The 19,976-nt window shown below is 39.9% G+C and overlaps 1 protein-coding gene across 13 annotated transcripts in view; it reads left to right on the top strand.

The window, feature by feature from the left end:
• The window catches only part of tty (tweety), a 305,681-nt gene that overhangs the window by 263,556 nt on the left and 22,149 nt on the right, over nt 1-19,976 (top strand). For 7 of the 13 annotated variants that reach the window (XM_070089717.1, XM_070089719.1, XM_070089715.1 and 4 more), the window contains one exon: nt 19,384-19,976. This exon is cut by the window's right edge and continues 497 nt beyond it. In XM_070089717.1, the coding sequence (XP_069945818.1) occupies nt 19,384-19,597 (214 nt within the window). In that variant the 3' untranslated portion in view covers nt 19,598-19,976. Of the gene's footprint in view, nt 1-18,681; nt 18,731-19,383 lie in introns of those variants that run through there. The other 6 variants (XR_011392576.1, XM_070089723.1, XM_070089720.1 and 3 more) reach the window with 4 other exon arrangements.

The following is a 19,976-nucleotide window of genomic DNA, read 5'->3' as shown; positions in this document are numbered from 1 at the left end:
ACTTGCATTTTGGTAGCAAAGTGTTCAGCAAAGAGGTCCGCCTTCTCTTGACTACTAGTAGAGGTGGTCCCATCCTGTCGATTTAGAGGTGGAATAAGTTCATCAGGCAGATAACCTTGTCTGTCCTTGACCAGGGACCACCAGGTTTTGGAGCCTACCCTACCTGATGCTAACTTTCTTTTAGTGTCCACCTCCCATTTAGCAATGGCCCACTTTTGAACATCACCCATATGCCTACAGGCTTGCATGTGCAAGTTCCTGTTATAGGTGGTAGGATGTCTCTTATACCTTCGCCATGCTTTGTACTTAGCAGTAGCAGCCTCTCTACAACGAAAGCCAAACCAAGGCTGATCTGTAGGCTTTGTCACATATTGCCGGTGAGGAATGTGTTCTTGTTGCAGTTTAAGGATGTGTCCAGTGAAGGCTTTCACTTGGTTGTCAACATCCCCCAGGAGAAGAGCATTCCAGTCGGTGGTGGCGAGCTCAGAGCAAAGGGCTGGCCAATTACCTCTTTCCCATAGCCAGGTTGTGCGTGTGGACTCCTCACCTCGTTCTGTTGGGATCTTAAGTGTGGTAAAAACAGCCTTGTGGTCAGACGATCCAACGTAGCCGAGGGGTTGACAAGTGACTATGCCTTCTGCCAGATCACTCACTACTGGGTCAAGGGAGGAGCCAGAGATATGAGTAGGGAAATCAACAAAGTTTCTCATGTCAAACACTGCAAGAAGGTCATCAAAGTCCCTCTGTATAAGGTGCTGGTTGAGGTCACCAACAATTATAATATGTTGACAGTTGTGTTGTAGCAGAAGGGAGTCAATATTTTCCATTAGGAAGTTGATAGGGTCTGCGTGTTGCCACTGAGGTCTGTACATTGCACATGCTAGTACAGAGGTACTAGTGTTTATACAGAGCTTGAAGAACATCATTTCAAGATGTGTAGGGGTGGCAACATCTATGTGCTGGGCATGAACACTTTTAGAGAAGCACACAGCAACACCACCTCCTTGCCCTTGCCTGTCTCTTCTCAACCATGAGGTGTAGCCAGCAATTCTTGCAAAATTTTCTGGAGTCCTGTCATCCAAAAATGTTTCAACAACAGCTATCATGTCGGGACGTCGAGTGTTCACAAAGCTATGTGTGAGCTCTCCAACATTAGTAATGAAACCTCTAATGTTGGCCGACAGGATGCTGATAGACTGGCTCCTCATGATGAAGTGGTCAGCTTGAGGTGGTGGGTGTGTAGGGAATGTAAGGTGCCTGCCCTTGAGAGAGGTAGGGTACTGAGGCAGCTGCAGGGATGTAGGTCTGTGGTAGTGTATAAGGCCCAATCCCACCTGCTGGGCTGGGATAGGAGTAGCTAAGTGCGTGACGTGTGAGAGTGTTCACCAATTCAGAGATCCTGCTGGTTTGTTCTGAGAACAGGTCTCTAAACAGGTGGCCCTGTCTGTCAAGTTCCTTTTTCTTCCGACACTGGTCCTCCTTATGTCCTTTCTTGTAGCAGTAGTTACACCTGGTATCTCGCAGGCAGTTGTTGGCAGAGTGCCCCTTCCGGTGACAGCGAGAGCACAGCCTAGGTGCCTGGGAGGGTGGACTAGGGTTTGTTGCACCTCCTGTGTTTCGCAGATTTGTCCTCAGATTCTGCCGCTGGAACTGTGTTAGTGGAGGGTGAGACGGCTGTAGATGTCTTCCTCCTCCACGTCCTCTACCCCGCCCTCTACCAGTTCTGACAGATGTGTCCCTGCTGTTCGTACTTCGGCGCAGTAGGTGATCAGGTGTAGTGATAGTTCCCTGATCACTAACTGCACCGTTCTCTGGTGGAGAAGCTCCTGGCTCAGAACTTGCTGTCGAAACACTACTACCAGATTCTAGAATAGTATCGGCAGGTGTGCTGACAGGTGTAGGATCAGAGATGGTATGTGCACTGTCAAGTAAACTGGCAGTGGCTGAAGCAGAGATGTCAGGTGTCAGGTGTAGGAGAATTAACAGATCCAAGGCTTCCCCACGTTGCTGGGAAGAGGATTTGTTCCCTCTGTGGTGGTCAGAGGAATTGTGTTAGAATTCCCAAAGGTAGTGTTTTGAACTCTGTCAGACTGTGGGACCTTAGCGATGACAGAATTCCACCAGTCGTTTACCCCTGAGTTAAGCTCAGTGTGGGACTTCCAGTCTTTGTCAATAGTGTCTCTCTCTCTTTCTCTCTCTCTTTCTCTCTCTCTTTCTCTCTTTCTCTCTCTCTCTCTCTCTCTCTTTCTCTCTCTCTCTCTCTCTCTCTCTCTCTCTCTCTCTCTCTCTCTCTCTCTCTCTCTCTCTCTCTCTCTCTCTCTCTCTCTCTCTCTCTCTCTCTCTCTCTCTCTCTCTCTCTCTCTCTCTCTCTCTCTCTCTCTCTCTCTCTCTCTCTCTCTCTCTCTCTCTCTCTCTCTCTCTCTCTCTCTCTCTCTCTCTCTCTCTCTCTCTCTCTCTCTCTCTCTCTCTCTCTCTCTCTCTTTCTCTCTCTCTCTCTCTCTCTCTCTCTCTCTCTCTCTCTCTCTCTCTCTCTCTCTCTCTCTCTCTCTCTATATATATATATAAATATATATATATATATATATTATTTTTTTTTTTTTTTTTTTTTTTTTTTTTTTTTTTTTTTTTTTTTTTTTTTTTTTTTTTTTTTTTTTTTTTTTTTTTTTTTTTTTTTTTTTTTTTAACACACCGGCCATATCCCACCGAGGCGGGGTGGCCCAAAAGGAAAAACGAATGTTTCTCCTTTTACATTTAGTAATACATACAGGAGAAGAGGTTACTAGCCCCTTGCTCCTGGCATTTTAATCGCCTCTTACAACACGCGTGGCTTATGGAGGAAGAATTCTGTTCCACTTCCCCATGGAGGTAAGAAGAAATAAACATGAACAAAAACTAGTAAGAAAAATAGATGAAAACCCATAGGGGTGTGTATATACGTATATGCTTGTACATGTATGTGTAGTGTGACCTAAGTGTAAGTAGAAGTAGCAAGACGTACCTGAAATCTTGCATGTTTATGCGACAAAAAAATGGACACCAGCAATCCTACCATCATGTAAAACAATTACAGGCTTCCGTTTTACACTCACTTGGCAGGACGGTAGTACCTCCCTGGGCGGTTGCTGTCTACCAACCTACTACCTATCATTTTTTCCATTTTTTCATTTGTGTCTTGGGTATTTACCAAACCTTTCTTTCTTTTCTTCCTTAGTTAACTCTTGTTTATATTTGGCAAGACAACCCCTTGTAATTTTCTCAAGTTTCTGTTTCTCAGTGTGAACAAGTGGTAATAAGTATCAGTTAGAGGCTGAAATATACAGTCATCCTAATCTGTTGTTTAAGTTCTGAATAAACAGATGAATGGATGGGAACTTGAACCATGATCCATGCAGGTAGCAAGACCAGTTACCTGTGTGGTTCATGAGTTTTGAATTGACTGGTTATCATAAAGTGACAATAAGTTCCTTTGATGTTAAAAACAATTTAGCCTGTGGAGGTATTCTATAAGTTTTTTAAGGTGTTGTTTCATCTTGAACACTTGAAAGTGTAGAAAAGGTTTGAAATACTAGGGAAAATATGTGATATACAATCACTCCAGGGGTCTCAGATGGCAGCAAAATAGTCGTTGATGATTATGTGGTCAGGAATATTAACTAGACTTTGTAGCCTTTTGACAGGTGTTTAGAATGTTTTTTTCTCTAACAGTGCAGTGGCTTCTGCTAATTAATGAAAGTATTTTATAATTGGAATCTGCAGTACTGTATGTTAAGAGGTAATTTTTTCTCTCTGTTCATCATGTACAAGAAAGGGGGTTTTACTCAATTAAAAATTTCCTCCTTTCCTTTTAAATATATTTTTTTTTACCCATAGTGGCTTTTTGAAGTTGGCACATTATTGTCACTCACTTATTTTGTTGCTGGGCCTTCAGGTATAAATTTTATACAAGTAGGCATCATTGAAAATTAACACAAAATATTTAATACGACTTTATCTGCACATTATTCACTGACATGTTTCATTTTTAAAGTGTACCCATTTTACTAAGTCATTTGAAAGATACTATTCATCATCTCATTTTCCCCCTTTCTCGATTGCTGTGGGCAAACCTTGGTGGATTCTCCGCGTAAGTTTCCACTTCTCTGATGCTACGTGCAAGACAAACTCTTATGTATTATCAATATGCTTATGGAATGTATATGAGAACTCAATTATTTGTTCATTTCAATATTATGTTAGAATGATTTGTTTTAAACCTTGTCACTTGTTAAAGCAGCTGGGCATTATCTTTGTGCATGATTTCTATCTTGGCATTCATTCATTCATTCTTTTATAATATATTCATTCCTTTAACTTCTGTTTAATGCTGTGATTATAATACCTGTTACTAAAACTTTCTTGACACTAGATTGGTAAAAACCTTATCAATATCTGTGTTTTTCAGTAATTAGCTTGTACAGTACAAGGTGTCCCTCGCTTTATGCAAATTCACTATCATTCGATGTTTATTTCTGTCTGTAATTCCTTATATGATATGTGTGATTTATGGTTTGCAAAGCGCATGAAAGATTTTTTTTTTTTTTTTGCATAATTGTTTATGGCCTGATTGAACTTAGGGCTTGGAACACATCTACAGTATGAAACAAAGGTCACCTAGTATTTTTATGGCACCCAGCTATCTCAAATTGATTGCTTGACTAGTCAATAGAAAAATAAATAGTGGTAGGTTTGAATATTCCTGTCCTTGTTTCATTAAATTCACCAGACGACTAACTTCATTGGGTAGTGTGGAACCAAGGCTTCATCTTAAGTCTACGTCTTCCTTATTAGTGGCTGCCTGAGTAACATAATAAAATTACAGTAATTTGTACTCGTCATAAAGAAAATTAATATGAGGGAGAAAACTAATTTTTTTTATAATCATCATGTACAGAACTCGTAGAAAAATGAGTTCACATGTTTTCTGATTTTTTTAACACACTAATTATTAATTTTAATTGTTGAGCAAGTAACGCTAGTGTTATTTTCTTAAGTTACTAATTACAGCGTTTCAGGGGCTTGTAATTTTTTAACGTATGCTCTATCCAATAGGGTAACTCTTCGTCATCCAAAAAGTAACCAATTGGAATTCCTTAGCTCCTTTTCAGGTGGAGTCAGAGATTGAGATGTGAAGCAGGGCTGCTCTAGTCCTAGGAGACGGTGGCTCATGATCGCTCATAAGTAGTAATAACAACTATTGAGACTCACATTCAGTCTTAATGAAAAACTGTGAGTCATAAGAATAAAATGATCTTAGAATTTGTGAAACTATAAGATACTAGAAGCATATCAAAATTCCTCCATTACAGAGTTTCATGCCCTGCAAAGGATAAGCCCACCTAGAAAGCTGGGACTTAGAGTATACACACATTAGTGTTGAAAAAATTGTTTAATGTAAACGAATGGTTGAGAATCAACACATGGTGGTAAAAAAAAATATATTTTAGCAAAGATTACTTTTATTGATATGACAATTCACCCACTGGAGCTTTATCAAGTTGCTAGATAAAGCCACAGTGAGTAAAATGCCATATTAATGAGTTTTTTTTGTTGAAAGTATCTTTTTTACCACTTGCCATTTTCTTAATTATTGGTAATCAAGTATTAAGAATTTTTGGTTCAACTAAAATTAAGAAACTTAAAGGAAGGATATTGAATTTTTTTAGTGTAGTGTTACATTCATAAGCACTGACAGTTGCATTTTAAGTCATGTGAGAAATAGTGTCTACAGGTAATTAACTGTATAATACTTGTTTTTATACAGTTTTGAGATATAATGTTATAAGAAGTCTCCTGCTTCATGAATCATGAAATCTCTCTTAATATTGGTCAGGGCAGGCAAGATGTAATTAACTGATATATTCATTTACTACTTATTTAAAACAATGTTTCATGAGTTACTGAAAGTTCTTTGCATTAAATTGTAGCAATACCAAGCAGTTCCAGAAAATTTTAAGATTACAATAAGGAATACCAATTAGAGAAGTAGTCAGCAAACACCAATTTGTTCATTATTTTCGTTTTGTAATTCAAAGCGTAAATAATCAGTTACGTGGGAGCATTATGGTATACAAGTATGAATTGTGTAAATTTACATAAAATTACATTCACCTGATTATTATTATCTCCTGAGAAATGCTGACTGTACTAATTAGTTCTTGTTGTGTGAGGTGAAGTTTACCTAAGACATAGGGCATTAATCTTTCTGGATTCTATTGGACACTTGCAAGTTTGGGTGCACGCAAATTTTTCATGTTTGTTGTCAATGTTATTATTTCCTTTTAGCATTTACGATTCTCTGTTTTCCGCCACTTAAGCTTCTCATTTACTGTACTCTGGTGTTTTAGAATAAAAAAGTGAAATAGTTACAGTTTCACATATATGTTAAAAAATAGGAATGTCCTCAGACTTAGTCATTTATTTTATCATGAGACAGTATTGTAGTTATTAATTACAGTAGAACCTGAATTAATGTGTATTATTGTCATTATGTGTCAGGTTCATACCAGTTTTTAATTGATACACATTGATACACATTCTTTGCTCAGTCACCTTGTCTAACGATGGTGTTAAAACACTGAAATCTAATGTTTGTTCTGCACAAGTCAGTTTTACATGATAGTGAGTCTGTCTCTTCATGCCAGAGGTATTTGTGTCTTGATTTTTTTTTTTTTTTGCACTTTACACCACTCTCACTCTTCATTGTTATACCATTCAGCATACCACCCAAGAATGGTAGTGGTGAAAAAGGTGAGAAAATAGAGAAACAATGACCTTGGCATGTGGGTGAAGGAGTGGCAGTGAGCAGGGTGTGGTCCCCAGGTAATAGAGGGATGTGTCTGGGAATTGTGTAGGTGGATGGCTGTGGGAAGGGGGATTTGTGTGGATGGTGTGGGTGATGGCATGTGGCTGTATCCCACCAAGGCAGGGTGACACAAAAAGAAAAATGAAAGTTTCTCTTTTTAAATTTAGTAATTTATACAAGAGAAGGGGTTACTAGCCTCTTGCCCCTGGCATTTTAGTCGCCTCTTACAACATGCATGGCTTACAGAGGAAGAATTCTGTTCCACTTCTCCATGGAGATAAGAGGAAATAAACAAGAACAAGAACTAAAAAGAAAATAGCAGAAAACCCAGAGGGGTGTGTACATATATGCTTGTACATGTATGTGTAGTGTGACCTAAGTGTAGGTAGAAGTAGCAAGACGTACCTGAAATCTTGCATGTTTATGAGACAGACAAAAGACACCAGCACTCCTACCATCATGTAAAACAATTACAGGCTTTCATTTTACACTCACTTGGCAGGACGGTAGTACCTCCCTGGGCGGTTGCTGTTTACCAACCTACTACTTAAAATTTTTTTTTTCAACAAACCAGCCGTATCCCACCAAGGCAGGGTGGCCCAAAAAGGAAAACAAAAGTTTCTTTTTATAAATTTAATAATTTATACAGGAGAAGGGGTTACTAACCCCTTGCTCCCGGCATTTTAGTCGCCTCTTACAACACGCATAGCTTATGGAGGAAGAATTCTGCTCCACTTCCACATGGAGAGAAGAGGAAATAAACAAGAATAAGAACTAGAAAGAAAATAGAAGAAAACCCAGAGTGGTGTGTAAATACATACTTTGTAGATGAATGGTTCACAGAACCGACACGTTGATAAATTAGGCACATGTGCAACTCTTGGGTATCTTTATTAAGGAAACTTTTCGCCACACAGTGGCTTCATCAGTCCATACACAGGAGAAGCTTGAAGAATAGGAGGAGAATGAGGTAATCAGTCCCTCAACCTTGAGTCGATGTGGTCAGTCCATCAATCTACTCAAGATTGATGGACTGACCACATCGACTCAAGGTTGAGGGACTGATTACTTCCACTAAACAAGAATAAGAACTAGAAAGAAAATCAGAGTGGTGTGTAAATACATACTTTGTAGATGAATGGTTCACAGAACCGACACGTTGATAAATTAGGCACATGTGCAACTCTTGGGTATCTTTATTAAGGAAACTTTTCGCCACACAGTGGCTTCATCAGTATACACAGGAGAAGCTTGAAGAATAGGAGGAGAATGAGGTAATCAGCTCAACCTTGAGTCGATGTGGTCAGTCCATCAATCTACTCAAGATTGATGGACTGACCACATCGACTCAAGGTTGAGGGACTGATTACCTCATTCTCCTCCTATTCTTCAAGCTTCTCCTGTGTATGGATTGATGAAGCCACTGTGTGGCAAAACGTTTCCTTAATATATGTATGTATGTAATGTATGTATGTATGTATGTATGCTATATATATATATATATATATATATATATATATATATATATATATATATAATATATATATATATATATATATATATATATATTATTATATATATATATATATTATTATATATATATATATACAGTGGACCCCCGCATAGCGAACGCCTTGCATAGCGAACAATCCGCATAGCGAACGCTTTGTTCGCTAAAATTTTGCCCCGCATAGTGGACAAAAACCCGCTCAGCGACCTTCGTCCGAGACGCGTCCAATGTGCGCCCTCAGCCAGCCTCACATGTGCCGCCCGTCCCATTGTTTACCAGCCAGCCTCCGCGGTAACATTCAAGCATACACTCGGAATATTTCGTATTATTACAGTGTTTTCGGTGCTGTTTGTGGAAAATAAGTGACCATGGGCCCCAAGAAAGCTTCTAGTGCCAACCCTACACCTCAAAGGGTAAGAATACCCATTGAAATGAAGAAAGAGATCATTGATAAGTATGAAAGTGGAGTACGTATCACCGACCTGGTCAGGTTGTACAAGAAACCAAAATCAACCATCGCTTCTATTGTGGGCAAGAAAACGGCAATCAAGGAAGCTGTTGTTGCCAAAGGTTTAACTGTGTTTTCGAAACAAAGATCGCAAGTGATGGAAGATGTTGAGAGACTCTTATTGGTGTGGATAAATGAAAAACAGCTAGCAGGAGATAGCGTCTCTCAAGCGATCATATGTGAAAAGGCTAGGAAGTTGCATGACGATTTAATTAAAAAAATGCCTGCAACTAGTGATGATGTGAGTGAATTTAAGGCCAGCAAAGGTTGGTTTGAGAGATTTAAGAAGCGTAGTGGCATCCATAGTGTGATACGGCATGGTGAGGCTGCCAGTTCGGACCACAAAGCGGCTGAAAAATATGTGCATGAATTCAAGGAGTACATAGAAACTGAAGGACTGGAACCTGAACAAGTGTTTAATTGTGATGAAACAGGCCTGTTCTGGAAGAAAATGCCAAGCAGGACCTACATTACTCAGGAGGAAAAGGCACTCCCAGGACATAAGCCTATGAAAGACAGGCTTACTTTGTTGATGTGTGCCAATGCTAGTGGTGATTGCAAAGTTAAGCCTTTATTAGTGTATCACTCTGAAACTCCCAGAGCGTTCAGGCAAAAGAATGTCCTCAAGGATAATTTGTGTGTGCTGTGGAGGGCAAACAGTAAGGCATGGGTCACTAGGGAATTTTTCTATAACTGGTTACACCATGCATTTGCCCCCAATGTGAAAGATTACCTAACTGAAAAGAAATTAGACCTTAAGTGCCTCCTGGTGTTAGACAATGCCCCTGGTCATCCTACAGACGTGGCAGAGCGACTTTATGGGGACATGAGCTTCATTAAGGTGAAGTTTTTGCCTCCTAATACCACTCCTCTCCTGCAGCCCATGGACCAGCAGGTCATTTCCAACTTCAAGAAACTGTACACAAAAGCTCTGTTTCAAAAGTGCTTTGAAGTGACCACAGACACTCGATTGACTCTAAAAGAGTTTTGGAAGGATCACTTTAATATCCTCAATTGTGTAAACCTTATAGGTAAGGCTTGGGAGGGAGTGACTAAGAGAACCTTGAACTCTGCTTGGAAGAAACTGTGGCCAGAATGTGTAGACAAAAGGGATTTTGAAGGGTTTGAGGCTAACCCTGAGAGGAGTAGTATACCAGTTGAGGAATCAATTGTGGAATTGGGGAAGTCCTTGGGGTTGGAGGTTAGTGGGGAGGATGTGGAAGAGTTGGTGGAGGAGGACAATGAAGAACTAACCACTGATGAGCTGATAGATCAACTTCAAGAGCAAGAGGCCAGACCTGGGGAAACTGGTTCAAAGGAGGGGAGAGAGAAATTGAAGGAATTGCCTACTTCAAAGATTAAGGAAATGTGTGCAAAATGGCTTGAAGTGCAAACCTTTTTTGATGAAAATCACCCTCACACAGCTATTGCAAGCCGTGCTGGTGACTGTTACAATGACACTGTTGTGAACCACTTTAGACAAATCATAAAGGAACGAGAGGTACAGGCCACTATGGACAGATATGTTGTGCGAAAGAAGTCCAGTGACTCTGAAGCTGGTCCTAGTGGCATTAAAAGAAGAAGGGAAGTAACCCCAGAAAAGGACTTGCTACCTCAAGTCCTAATGGAAGGGGATTCCCCTTCTAAACACTAACACTCTCTCTCCCCTCCTCCCATCCCATCAATCATCACCAGATCTTCAATAAAAGTAAGTGTCATGTAATTGTGCATGCCTTTTTCAGTTTGTGTGTACTAAAATTAACATTTTTTTGTGGTAAAAAAATTTTTTTTTCATACTTTTGGGTGTCTTGCACGGATTAATTTTATTTCCATTATTTCTTATGGGGAAAATTAATTCGCATAGCGAACATTTCGCATAACGACCAGCCCTCTTGCACGGATTAAGTTCGCTATGCGGGGGTCCACTGTATTATTATTATATATATATATATATATATTTTTTTTTTTTTTTTTCTCAACAAGTCGGTCGTCTCCCACCGAGGCAGGGTGACCCAAAAAAAAGAAAGAAAATCCCCAAAAAGAAAATACTTTCATCATCATTCAACACTTTCACCACACTCACACATTATCACTGCTTTTGCAGAGGTGCTCAGAATACAACAGTTTAGAAGCATATACGTATAGAGATACACAACATATCCCTCCAAACTGCCAATATCCCAAACCCCTCCTTTAAAGTGCAGGCATTGTACTTCCCATTTCCAGGACTCAAGTCCGACTATATGAAAATAACCGGTTTCCCTGAATCCCTTCACTAAATATTACCCTGCTCACACTCCAACAGATTGTCAGGTCCCAAGTATCATTCGTCTCCATTCACTCCTATCTAACACGCTCATGCACGCTTGCTGGAAGTCCAAGCCCCTCACCCACAAAACCTCCTTTACCCCCTCTTTCCAACCCTTTCGAGGACGACCCCTACCCCTCTTTCCTTCCCCTATAGATTTATATGCTTTCCATGTCATTCTACTTTGATCCATTCTCTCTAAATGACCAAACCACCTCAACAACCCCTCTTCTGCCCTCTGGCTAATGCTTTTATTAACTCCACACCTTCTCCTAATTTCCACACTCCGAATTTTCTGCATAATATTTACACCACACATTGCCCTTAGACAGGACATCTCCACTGCCTCCAACCGTCTCCTCGCTGCTGCATTTACCACCCAAGCTTCACATCCATATAAGAGTGTTGGTACTACTATACTTTCATACATTCCCTTCTTTGCCTCCATAGATAACGTTTTTTGACTCCACATATACCTCAACGCACCACTCACCTTTTTTCCCTCATCAATTCTATGATTAACCTCATCCTTCATAAATCCATCCGCCGACACGTCAACTCCCAAGTATCTGAAAACATTCACTTCTTCCATACTCCTCCTCCCCAATTTGATATCCAATTTTTCTTTATCTAAATCATTTGATACCCTCATCACCTTACTCTTTTCTATGTTCACTTTCAACTTTCTACCTTTACACACATTCTCAAACTCATCCACTAACCTTTGCAATTTTTCTTTAGAATCTCCCATAAGCACAGTATCATCAGCAAAAAGTAACTGTGTCAATTCCCATTTTGAATTTGATTCCCCATAATTTAATCCCACCCCTCTCCCGAACACCCTAGCATTTACTTCTTTTACAACCCCATCTATAAATATATTAAACAACCATGGTGACATTACACATCCCTGTCTAAGACCTACTTTTACCGGGAAGTATTCTCCCTCTCTTCTACACACCCTAACCTGAGCCTCACTATCCTCATAAAAGCTCTTTACAGCATTTAGTAACTTACCACCTATTCCATATACTTGCAACATCTGCCACATTACTCCTCTATCCACTCTATCATATGCCTTTTCTAAATCCATACATGCAATAAAAACTTCCCTACCTTTATCTAAATACTGTTCACATATATGTGTGTGTATATATATATATATATATATATATATATATATATATATATATATATATATATATATATATATATATATATATATATATATATATATATATATATATATACAGTGGACCCCCGCATCACATAGCGATTATTTCGCATACCGCTTACTTTAATTGCAAAAATTTTGCCTCACATACCGCTTAAAAACCCGCTTACCGATTTTCGTCCGAGACGCGTCCAATGTGCGGCCTGAGCCACGCTCACATGTTCCGCCGGTAGCATTGTTTACCAGCCAGCCTCCGCGGTAACATCCAAGCATACAATCGGAATATTTCGTATTATTACAGTGTTTTCGGTGCTTTTTCTGGAAAATAAGTGACCATGGGCCCCAAGAAAGCTTCTAGTGCCAACCCTACAGCAATAAGGGTGAGAATTACAATAGAGATGAAGAAAAAGATCATTGATAAGTATGAAAGTGGAGTGCATGTCTCCAAGCTGGCCAGGTTGTATAATAAACCCCAATCAACCATCGCTACTATTGGTGGTACAGCTGCTGCTGCTGCTGCACTGTCAGCTGCTGCTGCTGCTGCACTGTCAGCTGCTGCTGCTGCTGTAGCACCGTTGTTGGTGTGGCTTATTGAGAATACCAAGAAACAATTAACCCCAGAGGATTTGCCACCCAGGATAACCCAAAAAAGTCAGTGTCATCGAAGACTGTCTAACTTATTTCCATTGGGGTCCTTAATCTTGTCTCCCAGGATGCAACCCACACAAGTCGACTAACACCCAGGTGAACAGGGAAAAATGCCTGGAACTAGTGCTCATATTGGTGAATTTAAAGCCAGCAAAGGTTGCTTTGAGAGATTTAAGCTTCGTAGTGGCATACACAGTGTGATAAGGCCTGTTCTGGAAGAAAATGCCAAACAGGACCTACAGTACTCAGGAGGAAAAGGCACTCCCAGGACACAGTGTCTCATCAGTCATTGCTGCATCTTCAATAAAGGTAAGTGTCATTTATTCTTCATTTAGTAGACTAGTACATGCACAATATATACTGTGCATGTACTACTCTACTATTGTGCATGTATCCTTCTCTTTGTGTGTGGGAAAATGTATATTTCATGTGGTAAAATTTTTTTTTTCATACTTTTGGGTGTCTTGCACGGATTAATTTGATTTCCATTATTTCTTATGGGGAAAATTCATTCACATAGCGATTATTTCGCATAACAATTACCCCTCTTGCACGGATTAAAATCGTTAACCGGGGGTCCACTGTATATATATTAATATTTTTTTATTTTTATGTTTATTAACCCTTTCAGGGTCCAAGGCCAAAATCTGAAGTCACGCACCAGTGTCCAAGAAATTTTGAAAAAAAAAAAATTATTTTTTCTTACAGAATTAAAAAGCATATTTTTGTGAAGGTAATAAAACAAAAAAAATTAGAATCTGATCAGTACTTACCGAGATACAGTGCCAAGAAGTTTGTAGAAAATGATGTGGTGGCGGCAACATCGACGAATTCCACATACGCGTATTATATTATTTTGTTGTTTTAGTTGTTTTTTCTTTTCTTTTCCAATTTTTTTCTATTCCTACTAACATTTGGGGCCTGAGAGACCAATACTGTATATAATTTATATATATAAACTCACTGTATTGAACACAATAACCGCACTAAAGTTATTATCATATTATTGTTTACCACTGTTGTTTATTACAATAAACATGCACAAATATTGTATAATACTAATGTTCTATCATATATTTACATATTTACAATCACTGGACATGGTTTTAGAACTGCTGGAGCTTGTGGAACTCCTTGAAACAAGGCACCATGCACAGAGGCACCTTACATTCCTCACACATAAACCGAGTGTCTTTGCGTCTTTGTTGCCGTCATTTTGTTTGTGCACAGACAATGCATCTCTTCTGAGCAAATTTCTTTTGAGTTGAAGGAAGCTGTATTATGAAATGATCACCTTCTCTTCTCAAACGCTTGGATATATTGTGATGAATTCGAGGACCATGTTGTATTGCAGGTGTTGTTACCTGGTACTTCATTATGAGTTGTCTGACAACAGACAAACAAAATTCACCATACGGTGGTCTGTTACCAGTCTTTATTTGGTACATAATATATGCATTCAGCATTGAAATGTCCATGAGATGGAAGAAAAGTTTCATGTACCACTTGTAACTCTTACGAACACAGTCAACAAAACCAATCTGCATGTCACACTTGTCAACCAAGCGCATGTTTTGTGTATAATCAATCACTGTCACTGGTTTTCGAATACGTTCATTAGTCACTCGATCAACTTTGCCACTGTCTTGCATTTCATTACGGTGAATGGTTGTCAACAATGTGACATCTCGTTTGTCATGCCACCGTAATGCCATGATGTCATTGGCAGTAAACACCTGCACGTCATCACCACGAACACCTGCGTTGAGCCTGGGCATATGTTTACGATTAGAACGCACTGTGCCACACACATCTGTCTTGTTCACTCGCATGAAATCACTGAGTAATGGGCTTGTGTACCAGTTATCGGTATATAATGTATGGCCCTTACCAAGATAAGGTGCCATCATGTTTCTCACTACGTCACCTGATATACCCAATAACATCTTGGTATCTTTCAATGTTTTACTACCCGTGTATACAACAATATCCAACACCAGGCCACTGTCACAATCACAGAGTACAAACAATTTTATACCAAAGCGGTTCCTCTTGCTCGGTATATACTGCTTGAATGACAGTCTACCTTTGAACAAAATCAAAGACTCGTCAATTACAAGATTCTTGAATGGATAAAAGTATATCCTGAACTTTTGTTTGAGATACATGAAAACATTTCTAATCTTGTATAACCTGTCACTTCTGTCAGGCCTGGTTTTGTCAGAGAAGTGCAACATACGTAAGAGTAAGATAAACCTGTTCACTGGTATTATTTCACTGAAGGATGGGGTACAAATTAGCCGATCTGTGGACCAGTATGCTTTTATATTATGCTTATAGACGTGAGGCATAAGCATTATTGTTGCAAAAAGCAAATACATTTCTGCAACAGTCGTCTCTTTCCACCTGTGTAGTCTTGACTGTGGTGATAAGATCGTATTTGCCATGGTGTACTGAAAATACTTATTACTTTCCCTGACAATAGTTTCCATCAATGGCTGGTCAAAGAATAATTCAAAGAATTCCAGTTCATTGGCCGTGGTTCCAAGAGGACAGGTAGGTAGAATTCCACTTTGCGAGTCATCAAAGTGGTGAGGGCTGGGAACAAAATTGGGATTTTGCTGCCAATCCCAGATACGGTTTGCTGGTGGATACTGGACATCATAGGCTGGTTGTACGGGTGGTTGTGGCGGGCTGGTGGGTGACGCTCCGCTTTGTCCTTGAACTGACGAGTCAGCAGCGTGGGTTCCCGCGTGGCACAGCGAGTCACGCATGGCGGTGCCACTACCACCACCAGCCCCACTAACACCATCCACTGATGTCTGTGGCCCATCCATGCCAAGTGTAGCCACATCATCCTCACTATCACTACCTAAAACGGGTGTAGGGCCACGGGATGTACTACGGGATGTACTCCGTCCCCTGGGCATAGCATAGGGTACACTACCCGAGCGCATGCGGCGGCGCACATACCGACGGTTCACTGGTGAATATGTTTCCTCACTGTCACTACTCGAATGATCGTCGAGCGCAATAAAATCACAATCCACGTCAGAATCATCGTCATTACTGAAGTCAGAGGCCAGGCCACGGGAAAATATTAGTTTTCTCTTACGTTTAGGAACAACCGACCGTGAGTCACGAGTGCCCACACCAGAGGTAGAAGGTCGAGGATCGTCGGGGTTTTCTGCACTATTATCGATATCCTGGTCATTATTTTCGGTCACTAACTAATCAAAGCCGTAGAATTCGTCTTCATTTCCACTTCCATCAGTGTCAGAACTATCAGACAGGAAGAGGAGAGTCCCAATTTTCCGGGGAGTCAGAGCTGACTTGCGACGAGACATGGTGAACAAGGGTGACTGAGCCGGCGTTCCCACAATGCTATGCAGGCGCCTAGATTTTTTGTTTACGGCGCACACCCACCGCGCAGACCCATTCTCTCATATGTAGGCCTATGAGCGCTTTCGCGCTAAATTTGACGGCGCTAGAATTTTGGCGTAGATCTACGGTTTGGACACTCACCGACCAGCCGTAGATCTACGGGACGGACCCTGAAAGGGTTAAACAAGTCTGCCGTCTCCCACCAAGGCAGCGTGACCCAAAAAAAGAAAGAAAATCCCCAAAAAGAAAATACCTTCATCATCATTCAACATTTTCACCTCACTCACACATAATCATTGTTTTTGCAGAGGTGCTCAGAATACAATACAGTGGACCCCCGGTTAACGAACTTTTTTCATTCCAGTAGTATGTTCAGGTGCCAGTACTGACCGAATTTTTTCCCATAAGGAATATTGTGAAGTAGATTAGTCCATTTCAGACCCCCAAACATACACGTACAAACGCACTTACATAAATACACTTACATAATTGGTCGCATTTGGAGGTGATCGTTAAGCGGGGGTCCACTGTAGTTTAGAAGTATATACGTATAAAGATACACAACATTTCCCTCCAAACTGCCAGTATCCCACACCCCTCCTCTAAAGTGCAGGCATTGTACTTCCCATTTCCAGGACTCAAGTCCAGCTATTTAAAAATAACTGGTTTCCCTGAATCCCTTCACTAAATATTACCCTGCTCACACTCCAACAGCTCGTCAGGCCCCAAATACCATTCATCTCCATTCACTCCTATCTAACGTGCTCATGCATGCTTCCTGGAAGTCCAAGCCCCTTGCCTACAAAATCTCCTTCATTTCATGGGGGCACAACCTGGGTTACTTATTGAAGTAGCTTGTATTTTTACCTCATTCTTCTTAATTATGCAAATTGATGCTTCATTCAGGCTATAGGTACATACACAAATAACCTGCACATTGAAGAGAGGAGCTTACGATGACGTTTCAGTCTGACTTGGTCCATTTACAAAGTCAGTGTGACTTTCTAAATGGTCCAAGTCGGACCGAAACGTCATTGTAAATTCCTCTCTTCTATGTGCTGGTTATTTGTGTATCGTTCCAGTCATGGTATTGTGCCTTTTTTTTTATTCATAGGCACATGCCATCTCCACATGTACATGCACAACACTTAAGCTTGTCGAAGATCTTGAGTTTCTTCGAAACACCAAGTCTTTCACATTTATGCTTTCTTGTAGTTCCAGGAGCACTCGCATTCCTCTTGGTGTCATCGTTCCTATCCTGAGACAAAATGGGATGATGAAAAGATCAAAAGTTGATTCACTAACACATGTCGAGTATTGTATTGGATGTGTACAAACAAAGCACTGGGTGAGGGAGGCTGTGTACATTGTGTAGACCTTCCCAGTAAGACAATGGACTCACTCCTGAGGCTCACTGTAAGATGGAGGGAAGAACATGGCATGTGGCATATTTTCCCTTATATGTACTCCACCTTGTAAACTGATTTATAACACGTTCCCTGAAAATACGATGTAATTTTGCAGCCGTGTTATAGCAAAAATGTGTTAACATTTTGTGTGTCATCTGGCGGTATACCATACATTCCCCAGCATGTAGTAATGCTAATGAAAAAGGATACCAACTCAGCTTAACAATTCCAAGTGAGAGCAGTGAGCTATAAAAGATTGAATCATCCTGCTGCTCTGCTGACACAACTGGCCTGCCATGTATATAATTACCCAGTATACTTATTGTAGCTGCAAGAGCAAGGCTATGCTCATAGTGTTCTGTCTTCATTGTTATATTTATTACTTAAGTTCTTTAAATTTCCTTTGTAACTTTTGCTGCATCCTCTTGTATCCCATTCCATTGTTCCACCACTTTGTGAAGATAAACATTCTAGATGATTTTCAACACAGCTTTCTTTCTCAGTTTACAGCTGTGGCCCCCTGTTCTCCATGTTGATGTACTGTAACTCTTCTGTGTATATTTTTTTTTATAATTGCATGGCCTTTTGTGATATTTAGTTATCAGAGAGTGGCCCACTAGATTTCCAGCTTGTGCAATTGTGGTAGCAGTTGCTGATATTAAGGTATTCTAGAATGAGGTAAGAGGATCAACATTAAATGATTGGTGGGAAAAATTGTGGTTCATAGTGAAAAAATTTGTTTTTCCCACAGTACTTAATGAGGGAAAAATTATTAAGCTATGCAGGGTTGTGGAAGGGCAAGAGAGTGTCTGATTTGTAGGAGGAAGATGACAAAGAATTTTTGGATTTACAACAGGAGGACTTTTACTTTTTTTTTAACCCACCTGACTCTCACAAAGGTTGGGTGACCTGAAAAAGGAAGAGGAAAAATGAATGCATGAGACCACTGGCAGTGAAAATACAGATAAAGATGAGCAAGGGAAATGACAACTTGATGGCACTTACATGGGAAAGTCTGCGTGGCCTTAAAAAATGCCATAAATAAATTTGTTAAGTATAAGTTCTAACATTAACAGAAGTCTTGCTTTCAAACATGTTGTTGAAGCATTAACAGCTCCCAATTGTGAGCTTGATAAATTAGTCATGATTAGAAGCAGTGTCACATCAGTGACTGTTTCAGTAACTCTACACAAAAATAAGTACGTAGTTCACTAGTGTGCATCAAGTTTATCAACATTGACACTATTGTAACATTCTCCCCATTCTTATCCCAGATTTTCCACATATATTTTTTTATAAATGCATCTACGGTATTAAATGTTTTAGAAAATGCAGTGTATGTTATATTGAGGAGCGGCACCCATATTTTTCCAACCACATTCATTGGGTCTACTGTCTGCATATTTGTATTTAACACAATAGAGTAACATAAAATTTGTTATGGAGAAATGCACTTAGCTCTGCCATACAATTAGCATTATGGTAAATTTAGCCTTCTTAGTCATTATTATGCTAAAGATACATTTTCTTGATTCGATACTGTTTCAGACATCACTATTACAATTATGACATATATAAATACCTAGTCATTGCCATTTCAGAAATGGTCGTGTGTATCACAGCGATGGAATGGGTAGCATGGGAGGAGGAAGTGGGTCGGCCCCAACAACAGTAAGTACAATGGGCCGCGGTGACAACCACCACAACCATCACCACCACACTCACAGTCACAGTCACTCTCTGGGCCCCAACCATGGCCAGTATGCCACTCTGTCCAAGCAGTGCAAGACTCTCGAATCATCTGACTTCTACTAACCGCATGGTTCTCTTCATGGTGTTGCTGGATTCTTAATTGTGCCCATTATTAGAACTCTAGAAAAGTTTCAAAATCCTTATTAAATTATTGGAATCTTTGGGGAAGCATGTGGAAAAGTGTTCACCAGACATTAAGGGGATTATTTTTCCAGTCTTTAAAGGTAGAATTATTGTGGTCATAATATAATATGCCAAAGGATATGAAATGCTTTAATCTATTAAGGGAACAGAGTCTTCAGTCTATCTGTATTTGAGTAAAAACTGGTGTATTTAAGAATTTTTGTAGATAAAGATGGCTGGAGTACATTTCCTTTTTTGTTATGTTTCATTTTTGATGCAGTTGGCCATTTTTGTACAATTCTTTGAATGTTAACTAACT

The sequence above is a fragment of the Cherax quadricarinatus genome, chromosome 29 (assembly GCF_038502225.1).
Source record: "Cherax quadricarinatus isolate ZL_2023a chromosome 29, ASM3850222v1, whole genome shotgun sequence".
NCBI classification, from domain to species: Eukaryota; Metazoa; Arthropoda; class Malacostraca; order Decapoda; family Parastacidae; genus Cherax; species Cherax quadricarinatus.
The sequence above is the reverse complement of the archived record's forward strand: the minus strand, read 5'-3'. Positions and strand labels throughout refer to the sequence as shown.